Source organism: Phalacrocorax carbo, chromosome 1 (genome assembly GCF_963921805.1).
Source record: "Phalacrocorax carbo chromosome 1, bPhaCar2.1, whole genome shotgun sequence".
Taxonomy (NCBI): Eukaryota; Metazoa; Chordata; class Aves; order Suliformes; family Phalacrocoracidae; genus Phalacrocorax; species Phalacrocorax carbo.
Window position 1 is genome coordinate 27,702,565 of NC_087513.1, and position 13,123 is coordinate 27,715,687.

At 36.2% G+C, this 13,123-nt stretch overlaps 1 protein-coding gene across 2 annotated transcripts in view; it reads left to right on the plus strand.

Annotated features, from left to right (window-relative positions):
• Nucleotides 1-13,123, plus strand: part of CTTNBP2 (cortactin binding protein 2) — an 88,213-nt gene that overhangs the window by 66,981 nt on the left and 8,109 nt on the right. For both annotated transcript variants that reach the window (XM_064446794.1, XM_064446803.1), the window contains exons 13-19: nt 446-532; nt 616-715; nt 3,948-4,100; nt 4,367-4,554; nt 7,460-7,638; nt 11,191-11,396; nt 11,614-11,799. In XM_064446794.1, the coding sequence (XP_064302864.1) occupies nt 446-532; nt 616-715; nt 3,948-4,100; nt 4,367-4,554; nt 7,460-7,638; nt 11,191-11,396; nt 11,614-11,799 (1,099 nt within the window). The remainder of the gene's footprint in view (nt 1-445; nt 533-615; nt 716-3,947; nt 4,101-4,366; nt 4,555-7,459; nt 7,639-11,190; nt 11,397-11,613; nt 11,800-13,123) is intronic.

Below are 13,123 nucleotides of genomic sequence, written 5' to 3' on the forward strand. Positions count from 1 at the left end.
GTGAAAAAAAATGTCAAGACAATGAAAGCTGTTGTTTTAAAATAAAGTTCCCCCTGAATCTTACCCCAGTAACTTCAGTCACATGAGGGCATTAACTTTTTTCTTTAAATAGCTGCTACCTGATTAACTGAATTGCTTAAGAAAATATAGTCAAAGCTCTGAGATATCTTATTGCTTTCCCAAGTTACTTCATTCCAATTTTTGACAGGAAAGGAAATTAGAATAACATTCACGTAAGCAATTATTTGAGACTTGAATTTTATTATTAGCTTATATATGTATCCTGTAACTCTTACAATTTATTTAATATTTCAAAATGCAATGATAATTGGATAAAGAGTTAACTTTCATAGATCATTTATTTTAACATTGCTAATCAAATCAGTTTAAAAAAAAAGAATCCAAGTCTATGAACTTTCAAGAACAATTTGTTGTCTCTCTGCAGGTTGAACAATACCGTAATGTCATTTTCCATGGTCCAGAAGGAAGTTTGCAAGACTATATAGCATATCAGATAGCGGCCTGCATGAAGGTATTAACACAAACATGCAAAGTAAATAATTTCATTACTTAGAGTTTGAACTATTTAACCAAATCTATAAATTTTCAACACAGCAAAAGCAAGTGGCTGCAGGATCCACATGTGAAATTGTTAAAGTTGAAGTGGACGCTGGTTTCTCCAAGGAGCAGCTTGCAGAACTGTTCATCAGTAGCGGTAAGGTTATTTCAGCAGGACTGATTTTGGAAATTTTTAGGAAAAGTTTTAATGGTACAAAGTAAAGAAATACATTAAAACATTTTGCATAGTGGGTGGCATGTTTTAACAGAACCCATAGTTTTCCAGGTGCTTGGGGAATAATGATAAAAGTATAAACTGAGGTAGAACTAAGTGTGACAGTCCAGTAGGGACCTCTGCCAAAAGTTCATGCCATTTGTAGCAAAATTAATAGTCCTTAATTTTTTTTTCTGTCTCATTCCTTTTTTCGCTTTTTTGTGAGCCTTTAAAAGTTGATTGCTATGGTACAGACCTACTGAATCAGAAATCAAGGTCTGTTGTTGCTATATTGTAGCTGTTCTAATGCTTTTTTTTTAAAATATGTATGAGAAAAGAAGCTATAATTATTACCTTTTTGGGAACAAAAGAAGCAGTGAAAGAGTTCTTCAGAAGTCAGACCACTTGCTTTTGATATATGCTTGTTTACTAGATACTTATGTGTGGATCTGAGCCAATTTTTGTCACCCGGGCAGGCAAATGTTAGTGTGTGTTTGTATTCTGACCCATTACTGCAGGACAAAGTTAAATTTCTGTTAAAATGAACAGTTTTCTCTTAATGGATGTGAATAGCTACATGTAGGTTAAAGTCCCATTACTTGGGTGTTCCACAGTGAAGTATTCTCAGAGCGGGTAGTAGGATGTACCTCTGTAAATTCATTAATAATTAGTAAGAGTGAAAAAAGGACAAAGTAGCCTAAGGTGAATGACAGCGAAAGTGGGCAAATTAAGTATGGAAGCAGAAGAATGGGGTCATATGGGTCAGTCAGAAGTAGGAAGGAGAATATGAAAAAAAAAGGAATGGAATAGTGCTAAAAGCGAAGAAAAAAGCAATATTTTCTGTGGAGGGCATTTTCATGGGCAGATTGTGCTGCATTTTGCCCATACTCATGCACTGGAACTCTGATTTCTTTTATTTTGCCACAGTATTAACTATATAGTAATAATATAGTATATAATATGAATGTATAATATATAAAATAATATAGCAATGATATATAATATATCATATTACCCATACAATAATAATATAAGAGCCTGAAAGGTGATATGCTGCTTCCTTTTCTTTGGTACTGTTCAAATTAATTTTGGCTCAAATAAGTTTTGCTGTTTGCAAGCGGTTTTCAGATATGTAGCTGCTTTCACCCCTTTGCAGCTTTCTTCTATGCTTTTTCTATTTCTGTTTTATGAGTGTTTAGGTTTTTTGTTGACAATCATTTGCAATATAGTTTGAATCTAGCCTTGGTAGCAAGACCTCATTTTCATCCAAAAATGCTGGGCTTTTCTCTTATTATATGGCCTCTTCTACAGCTCTAGTATCTTAACTTTACCTCTCATTCAATATGGTCATTCACATTAAAAATAAGTGTGATAAATGTCATTACTGCTCAGAATAACCTTGCATTTCAGGAGCTGTGATTTTCATATTTCACCTTCTGTATTGAAAGAGGCTGGGCTTTAGGCATCTGAAAATATACCGATTTCAATTGTACCAATGCAGCCCCCCGGACACATTCTCACGTGCTACCATGATGAACCTTTGAGACAGCCAGAGCTTTGAGAGGATTGGCCCCTACCTTTTTCCTTCTCAGTATGGGCAGACCAAAAACACCAAGAGGAATTTGAATCTCATAAGCAAAAGTTTTATTCAAACAAACTGGAATTACTAACGTTTTAATAGAAAAAACTACAGTTCAACAAGTGGAACTGAATGCTGCCTTCTACCCACTGTGCATTTGCAGTGTGGGGCCTATTCTTCAAGAATACTTTCATCCTTTAGCTTTCATTGGCTTTCTTCATTGCAACAAACTCTGCATAGTCCCCTCTGACAACACCCATGCTCACACACAGAAGTAGAGCCATCCCATGGGCTTGTACAATGGTGTGCTGTGCTCCATTCTGTTTGTTAGCATACTTCCTGGTGTAACTTCAGTCTATGTCAGTTTTTTCTCCCAGGAAGTCCTGGTCACAGTTTGGAGGATAGCTTGGGCCAGAGATTATTCCTACATGTCATTTTGAGTGCCATCACATTGCTGGGAGAGAAGAGGAGACCATTTAGTCTCTTAGAGGCAAGAAAATCATTCATAGTCTGGTTTGTTTACTAGCCACTGTCTCTTAGGACAGCTGCTTCTTTTGGATGCTTTACTCTGTGTCAGCAGCACACTCCTCTTAATAGTCTGTGCTTGCATTTCAGTGTTGTGCTACTGGTTGAGTCTCTCATTTTCCTGCCTGCTGCTTGCCCCATTCTTCTGCCGCATCTCCTCTCCTAGGAGAGCACTCTCCTCCTGTCTCTAAATGGTTCCATCAGACGCAGAGGAGGAGCCTTGACCTCCTGGCTATCCAGCTATATCCTCTTAGTAAAACAGGGCAGAAATATTCAGGAAACTGCGAATAAATAGCAGTCCTCAGCCACAGTCAGTTGCTGTAAATTTTGGCCTATTACTCATAATTTTTCTTAATGACCACCTTTAGTACTGCCTTCAAAAAGTTCTGAAAGAATACAAGGCACAATATACTCAAGACAAGTGTTTTGTTTAATATTTGTATTACAGCCGCATTCATCTGCGATTTACTGTTACAGGCACACTTGCAAAGGCTGCGTCATTTTTAGGCAATAAGATGTTAAAACTAGCTCTGGTTATTTGGGTGATTCTTAAGATATTGAAGGAAGTTTTGAAGAGAGGGTAGTAACAAACAAATAGACAATCTCATAGAATGATTGAGTTTCTTATAAACACGGAATATTCTGAAACCTTTTATAACTACATGGTATAAAGAGTGCATGTTAAAAGTTTAAGATGAATTACCAGCAAATGAAAGAAATGGTTTCAGAGGTCTTTGCTATCTTTTCTGTTGTATTTATCTTCAGGGTCCTGAAATTCTTCCTATCAATGAAGATCCCGTTATAGCCATTTCAGAAATTTATTTTAATAATAGCTTTCAATTTTTTCTTATTGTACAGTACGATATTGTTTCCATTGTTTGATTTTATGCTCCCAGTTTTGAACATGTTATACAATCTGTCTGCTTCTGTGAACAAGTTAAAGGCAAAAAATAAAAAACAAATCCTTTGTTGCATTAGTAGCAGTAAAAGCTGTATACATAAATAAAAGCTGTATACATAAATAAAAGCCAATTTTCATAAGTGGACATTAATGGGATTTTTGTATTTCAGCCTGTCTGGTCCCAGTTAAACAGCCTCCTGTAAGCAAGACAACCATTGTGATTTTAGAAAATCTGGAGAGAGCTTCTTTATCTGAATTGCTAGGAGATTTTCTGGCACCTCTTGAGAATCGGAGTTCGGAAAGTCCTTGCACTATCCAAAGAGGTATTTAAAGAATTTGGGATGGAGAAATGTTTTTAGGACAGTACGGTTGTAATATCATAGAAGATAAACAGGAAACAGAAGAAAAGTATAACTTGTTCCGTTTTTATATTTTATTGCAAACAATTCTTAACCAAATACAGCATGTTTTAAGGCTAATTTATGGTGGGTTTTTTTTCTTTCTAATAATGTCACTGCTTCTTGCTTTTTTATGAAATCATGTCAAAGCTTTGAGTATTTCAGTAAAACTGTTTATTGTTCATTTTTAGCAAATGGAGTTTCTGGTACCTTTTACTTTCATGAGAACTGCTTTTTACTGGGGACAATTGCAAAGTGTCATCTTCACGGCTCTGACCTGCTGGTTCAGCAGCATTTCCGTTGGGTTCAACTTAGGTGGGATGGAGAGCCAATGCATGGCTTGCTTCAAAGGTTTTTAAGAAGAAAAGTTATAAACAAGGTAAGAACTTGAATTGGCTTCTGCAATGTTGTTCATCACCAGGCCTGTGAAACACGTATGATGGTAATGTCAAGAGCTGAGCAGATAACTAAGTTGTTTCAGGAAAAAAGCATTCATTTCTGGGAAGATACAAGCTGTGTATCTGTAAATGTGTGCTTGGCCTCATGTAGGAAGGTGTGTGGCCATGGCTGATTAGCATAAACACACAGGTTGGCTGCAAATAATGATGCTGTGGATACTTGCTTATCCACTGTTTGAAAACATCCTTTAGTAATATTTTTTCATCTTGTGTGTGAGCATGACAGTAAGAATTTGTTCAGCAAAAATAAAATCCCTTTCTCGAGGCATTTATTCTATATATCTGAAATAAGAGAGTTATATGTCCTATGTGTCTTGTCTAAGTTTTAAGCAGCAAAAAGAGTTTTCATGATTTTCAAATCAAAAAGGAAAGAGGGGTGAAAATATATCACTGGAGAAGTTGTTTTGAGCCATAGGCCTGCTGAAGCTGGAACAGAAGTCCAAAAGATAATAAAGACGGGAAGTCTGTTTCAACATTAATAAATAAATGGAGGATGGGAAATGAAAAGGAAGATGTGGGTAAAAGCAGAACTGTGGAATTTTGGAAGTTATTTGGAAGAAAACCATTCCAGTGTGATAGCAGCAGACAGTCAGGCAGTGTTAGATGTTGGGAGGGGAAGTTTAATTGAAACAGCTGCAAAGGAAAATAATCTTGGCAGCAGAGTTTTGAACAGGCTTAAAAAGGGAGATTGTTCTTGGAATAGAAAAAACTATCAGTAGTAAAGAGTCCTGGACTGGGACAACAGACCCACTGTCAGTTCTGAGTGTTCAGCTGTATGTATCTTGGTTATCCTTGGGGATGTCATCTCCTGTACCCTCTGCCACAGTTCTCATCTATAAAAGCTTACTAATTCAAAGAGATCTTGAAGAGGAAATGTGTGGTAAATGAACACTTCAGTTATGATAATAAAGAAATTTGGAAAAATTCCTAGGTATTCTTCAATAGCAAGAACAAGAATACAGAATATTAAAGAAAAAAAAAAAAACCAAAAAAAAAACGTGAAATGTATCAGCAAAACTCTTAAGAGGTTACTTCTCTTAGATTACTTTTTTCGGGTGCATAGTTATTTTTAAGTACTTTTTTCTGCATGAAAAGGTGTTTTCTTTTTTCCCCATGTGCTTTAAATCTTTGAGTCCCTACAGAGATAGTAAGCTGAAGCCATTATGAGGGGTCATCTGGTTGAGGGTATGAATGGTTTTCAGAATCCTTGCAAAGGCTGGGGAGGGTAGCAATTGCCTGTAGGCACGTATGTGGGTTGGCTGAAGCTGGTATCTTGCAGATACGCTATAGTGCTGGAATGAGGTATAGGCCAGAGGAGAGTGCAATAAAAGTATGTAGCAGAATTTTCCTCCATCCTCTTGAGGAGAAAGATTGTATTCTCAAACCTACACTGAGGAATATCTAGTGACCTAAGCCCCCTTATAAAAGGACAGAAACACTTTGATTATAGATCATTCAAGATCAAAGAGGACTGACTTCAGCTGAGCACAAGGCCAAGAACTACAGCAACACAGACAGTTGCAGAAGCAGTGGTATTCTGACTTGTTCACAGACAAAGGCCGGGTCAAACTTACTCTACAAAACTTCTTTGGCTACCAGAAATTGCAGCATCATGTAACAGACATTGTTTTCAGGCTATTTTGTTTAGGCTTAAAAGCAATCCTTAGTTTTATAGGTTAGAGTTCAAAAATGTAATAGCTTCCTACCTCTGACTGAAGTTAAACAGAATTTGGGGAGTAATCTCACTGAATTTGTTTCCTCTGAAGCATAGATGCAGATCGTAGCTATCTGGAGAAAAAAGACGTGTGTCTTCCTGTATCTTCCCTAATTAAATAATGAATAAAAATGCCCAGTGTGCTAGTACTTTTTTTTTTTTTAATATATAGATGTGCTTATGCAAACCCAAATGCCAGTTGGTGCGGGGCTTAAAATAGTGCATTCCAAAGCTAAAATTAGAAGAAAGATTAATCTGTTTTAAAAATCAAAAAGAAAGTAAAAACACACTTTCTGTTTGAACAAGAGACTATTTCAAAGATCCTTGCTCTGTATTCTGATACCTTGTTTGTGCCTTAATATTCATGTTTTCAGATGAAAAGCTCTTTTCCCCTTATTTTGGAATATTAGGATATATGGGAAGTTTAAATTTTTTTTCTATATTACCTTTATATTGTTCACCTGTAGACTGTGTCAAGAAGCTCTGGCTTCAGTGCTGGCAAATACTATCCCTATTGCATCTTTTAATGCTCCCTTTAATTCAGACTGTTCCAGAGGATAATCCTAGGATTAGGATGATGAAGGCTGTAATTTGGAGTCAGATGAAATAGAAGATTTTTCTGGCACCAAATAATTTGCCTTTAACAAGGCATACTAAAAAATGTAGGTCTTAGAGGAAGGCATCTTTTCTTCATTGTTACTAAATCTAAAATCAATACAGAAATCCACTGAGAACATGCCTGGATCAGACATTTCTGTTCAGTGTGATTGTATGTTCTGTTACCTGCCTTATTTATATGATATACATAGCTTAGGATATGGTAGGTATCTCTTGTAATCCTAACCTTAAACAGCATAGGGAAAGCACTGCTGCCAAATTTGTGTCTCAGTTTCCCACAAGAAAGTAAAGGCATGTCAATTTATTGATAAGGAAATACCTTTTAAAGTGTAGTTGGGGAAATAATTTAATACAGCAAGACTTCAATATAATCCATTTAAAAAAAAAAAACCAAACAAACAAAAAAAAAACCCCCAGCAAACTAAACCTTCTTCAGGTTTCAAGGAAAGTGTTTGCAGCAGAGGTATTATGTCAAACATCTTTTCTCTCTGCAGTTCAGAGGCAAAGTACCTCCTCCATGTGATCCTGTGTGCAAGATCATAGACTGGATCCTTGCTGTTTGGCACCAGCTGAACTCTTGCTTATCACGTCTAGGAGCGCCTGAAGCACTTATGGGGCCAAAACATTTCTTCTCTTGTCCTGTGGTGCCAGGGCATGGCCAAGCGACAGTGAAGTAAGATTTCTGTTTCCTATTTGACACTGTTCAGTACCAGCTAGATACTTATGACAAATGTTGCAGTTATATTTCTTCCAAAACCCATCTGACTCAGCAACCTTGAAAAGTTACTGAAAATTTTAAGTTTTTGTTTGAGATTTAATTACTAGAAGAGCAATTCTGAATGACACAATGGGAACTGGGTGCCTAACACTGGTCAAAAGTCTTGTTGTGATCTTTCAGATATTTTCTGACACAGAGGTTGCAAAATATTACTTGTACTGGAATGGCTAATATTGCTCAACCCTTTAAAGGTTTTGTTCTTCATTTCAAGACAGCATCGTAAAGAGAGCTGTTCATTAGTGAACAGGCCAAAATAAGATTCAAGACTTCTGAGCTTGAAAAGTTGGTAAAAGTTTCCTTTTGAAGTTGTATATGAGAGAAATTTGGAGAATGATTTCTCACTCTTTTAAGTATCTGGTATAATTTTTAAACATACATACAATTCCACAGATGTATTAGCTTAGTAAATAAGGCAAATATATACTTTTTAGCTACACACATGGTTAGATGTCCAGTAACATAAAAGAATAATGAAAATTTTGTCTTTTCTTGCCTACAATTGCATGAACATCTGTTTACATTCCAACTTCTCTGCAAGTGCTAGCAAATGATACAAGAAATACTTACAGAATTTTGAAATATATTAATTGCATGCTAATATATTGCTTGGCTATATTAGAAAGGTAATGAGCCCCTACTAAGATTCAAACTTATTGAGAATTCAAATAGTAACGTTGGTTTTTGGAGATGAAACATTACTTTTCTCACCCTGCTTCATAGCGTTCTTCTGAATTGCCACTCTGTTCCCTCTTTGATTTTTTTCTCTTGTACTAGTTTCTGCTGGCCCTTCTTCCTGGGTCCTTTGCTTGGTGTGTACAGTGGCTTTCTCATCTTTTGTTCTGTCTGCATATCTTGATACATTTTGCTTGTTCATTTTCCTTTTTTTTCTAAAGGACAGATTATCTAATATCCAGAGTAATTATCAAAGTTTAAATGTGAATGTAGCACTGACTAGAAAATTTATGGGTGCTGTGAAATACAAAAAGAATAAAGTATACCATGCATCTATCTCCTGTCTCCCTCTTGAATCATATCCTCCAAAATGTCTTAATCTTTGATTTATTGCAGTGGCATTAGTAGAGGACAGAAAAATTATTCTCTAGATACCTCAATTATGCATTTCTGGGTTTGTATTTTCCCTAAGTGTAACTTTGACAGGATTCAAGATGTTTATTTTGAGCACAACCCCAAAATGTCTTTTACTGTAGTGATATGATATCTGACTCCTCATTTTAATGTAGTTTTTGTCCACTAACAAACAATTAAAAAACACAGCCTCAGTGAGCACTTACTGGATGCTTTTAGTTTAGCAGCATGATGGCTAAGAGTGTAGTCATATAACTATCAATAAATAGGTTTAATTAGCAGCTCACTGGTTGCTGTTATTTTAGTCTAATTAACTACTCCTGTCCTCTTGCCCCTCCTCTCCGCTGTGCTGTTCTGCTGCTTTCTGCATTTGTTAAAGCTGCACTGAGTCAGTTCAATTCATTAAGACAGTAGGTTTGTTCCTGGCTAAGTGTTAGCACGAGGCAAGTGGAAGAAGCAGGCAGCTGGGGAGAGAGAAGGCATAACAGGGAATTGTGTCCTGCTGTGTGCTGTTTCTTGTAGCTTCACACGTTTCGTAGAGTAGAACGAATAAATGAAAATATTAGATACATTTTTTTCTTGTTTTTGTTCTGGGGAGTTAAAGATGATCCAACAGTAAAGAGTTTTGCTTTACAGCTCTTTTTCACGGGCGGGGGAGTGCTATACATTTCCGAATTATCAGATATATCAAAGAACTGGGGACTTGATCAAGATAAGGACAAATGAAAAGCAAATGTAGGACTGAATTTAAGCACCAGGTTGGAATTTTACCAAGAGAGGATGGCATTGTACAGCCCGTTGACTGGACTGTTAACTGTTAGATTAAAATGGGCTTAACTAATTTTATCTTTGCAGTGTTCATTTCTGACCATTTATACTAGCAATATTACAAAATGTCAAAAGCTTACATAGGCAGAAATCAAGAGATAGAGTTCTTTATCACTAAAATGAAAGCAATGTTTATTTTGGTAGCTTAACTCAGCTAACAGAAGCAGACTGTGTGTATATGGAACGGTATCTACAACATCATACTAAGGAAGCTTCAAGGAGCATTTCCAATATGCATTTTACATCTTATTTTGTCAACTGTATTAATTATTTTTCCAAGTAATGTGACTTTTAATCAAGCTTCTACCAGCACTTTGTAGCATGGTTATATATCATAAAAACTCAACTTATGCTTTGTAACTAACCAAAAATACATCTATCAAATGATTCATGCATTCTAACTTTAAAAAGCTAAAAAAGAAAAAAACTGCTTTTTTTTTAACCAACAAAAAAAAATCATAATCTTTTGGATAATAAGATGGCTTCTGTGTATCAACATATCCAACAAAATGGTTCATCGAAGTCAAACAGACATTTTAGCCTTCATTTTTTCTGAATGGATTTCTGCAAAGCTGAAACACAGCATTGTAACTTGTCATTTCCTGTAGGCCTTTAATAGAAACCCTCTGACTCTCAATCTTACCATCTTCCTCCTGGAAGAGGATATAAGGAAAAAAAAGAGTTGGATTTGATTTTAAAAAGATTGTCTCAGTGTCTGTTATAGATGTGAGCTGAGCCTTAAGCCTGAAACTCCTAGCCTTTATCCCTTGAGAACTATAAGCTGTAACAAATAACATTTATTTATCTCCTAATACAAATTTTTCACTTCTGTGCTGAAACAACATAAGATTTCTCTCTCAGAAAAGCAAAAGTTCCACAAGAACCATGTCCCTTTGAATCAAATTTTTGTAATCAGACCCAGTCTCTAAACCAGACAATCTGGAATATCCACGGCATCCTGGAAACACAGTTCACCATAGATCAAATAAACAAAAGGAGAGTGAGAGCAGGGCAGCTGTACGAATAGAAAGATTTTGTAAGCTGGACAAGTTTGGAAATGGAAGAATACTGGAAAGGGTGCAAACATAACTGAATACCTCCTTTTTCCCACCCTGGCAACAAATAGGCTATGAATGAACACCTGCAAGCATGGAAACTTCTTCGTGCACTGGCAAAGGTGAAAGGGGATTTTTCTGTATACACGTGAGCACACATCTTTCTGGGACAGTCTTTCTTTAAGCTTTAAAATGAAAAGGATGTTTTATCAACCTTATCTAAAGGAGAAAAAAGCATTACATGGTAAACAGTTTGCCAAAGCAACCTGAAGAAAGTTAGGTCAAATAATTTAATATAAAGCAAACACACAAACCCTACCTTAAAAAAAAAAGGGTTCCTCTCTGAAATGGGGTACAATAGGAAGTCCAAAATATATGTGCTTCCTGAAAATGCAAAATCTAATATATTACCCAAAGTATAAAATCTTGAGTTTTGTTAATTGTCTCTGAAGTTAAGAGATTGTTTGTGTGCCTACAGGTGGATGTCCAAGTTATGGAATGCTGTGATAGCTCCCAGAGTGCAAGAAGCAATACTCTCCAGAGCCTCTGTGAAAAGACCATCTGTACCAGGACAAACAATAGCAAAAAAAAATCCTAGCCAAGGTCAACAGGCTGTTGTTAAAGCTGCTCTCAGTATCTTGCTGAATAAAGCTGTTTTGCATGGCTGTCCTCTACCCAGAACAGGTAACAGTGAGCAGTCTGAAAAGCAAGTAGTTGTACACTGCCGAAGTGGGCCTTTTAGCGTTTCGTTCCTTTTTTAAAAACTTACACAAAACATAACTGTAGTTATGATGGGAGGTGAGTGGTTAAAAGCATTTACAGTCACTTAACTAAGTAGTTGTATAAGGTCGTCAAATTGCAACATTCAATTCTTCTTAACGTTGTTCTACTTTCGTTTCAGAGCTAGATAATTATATAGCAGATTTTAAGGGAGGAAGTTTTCCTTTATCTGTGGTTTCAAACTACAAAAATTGTAGTAAGAAAAGAGGTGAGAATGCTTCTTGGAGAAAAGTGAGCACAAGTCCTCGCAAAAAGTCAGGCCATTTATCGTCGCAGTCATGGAATAAGCAAGAGACAAATACTGAAGGTAAAGCTTTCTATTTTCTATGAAAGAAGGTGTGGGGATTTAAGCTGCATAGATATGAATCTAACTTTTCTTCTACATCATGAATTAAAAATTCTCAAATTACACTCATGTTTATGTTTACCAGTAAAAATTGTTTACTTTTTCCCCCCAAAATTATTTCTTTGTGACTGCAAGGTATCCTAATTATACTTTTTGTTTGTTTGCGTGTTCTAATGCCCTTCCTGTTGTCTGATAATGAGGTAGGCTTTGGCTCAGAGGGTGGAAGACTGAGCAGTGGTTCCATCTCATATTGCATGGAATGATGCTCTATCATTCTCTTCCTCAATACTGGACGAGAGAAAGCTTCATTAGTTGATTGGTACTCCTTAGTTCTGCACCAATTTTACAGTGTATCTACTTTTGGGGTTTTTTTTTACATGTACTTTATAGCTTCACTACAATAATTTCTGTTGTCTGAATGCAAGTAAAAATAAATGAATACATGCATCCTCAGACCATGCATCCCTTGTCCAATCTTATTAAACAAACTGAGTAGAAAAATCCAGAAGCCTTGTAGTGGAAGGAAGAGATCTTTGGTTTTAAACTGAAGATTTTTTATTTTCACTTTAATTGCTAAAAATAAATGTAAAAAGCCCCATGTAGTCACAGATACTGTAGAGTGTTTAAGAAGTTTCCACATCATTTTCAGTATGCTGCTTGACCAAGAAGGCTTTATATGACTGGGTCTATGCATGTGTATAAATGTGAAAGTTATATTAGTAGCTGACACTTTTGAAATGTCTTTTCACCTCAAGATCATAAGCCATCTAACAAGCAGTTTGCTATACAAGGGTAATGTCTGGGTATGCGCAGAAGCAACATACCATTCATCCAAAAGTACACATCTGTCTAGAAGGAAAACTTAGGAATACCATAACCAAGTACAATACTGAACAGGAAAACTACTAGAGGACAAAATGAAATTACTTATTTTTGCTTTCAGAAATAGGTACTCCTTCAGAGAGAAGAGTTATGAAGGGATTTAGAGAGAGTCTTACACACACACACACTTCAGAAACGCTGCTAAGATTCTAGCCTCAATTACCTCATATATAAAAGACTGAAGTACTTGATATCTGGTACTTTGTAATGTTAAACTGAGCTCTTCGTTTCATCAGCTCTTGTTCAGAAGGAAGTCTGCTTTTGCTGAACTGCGGCTCTAATGTCCTGATTTGGCTTGCTAGTTCTCTGAATTGTGAACTTAAATCCTGTTAAGAGGATTTAAGAAATCAAATGAACATAACCTGAAGTAGGATGGCTGATACTGTATCTTGTTCCTGAGAAT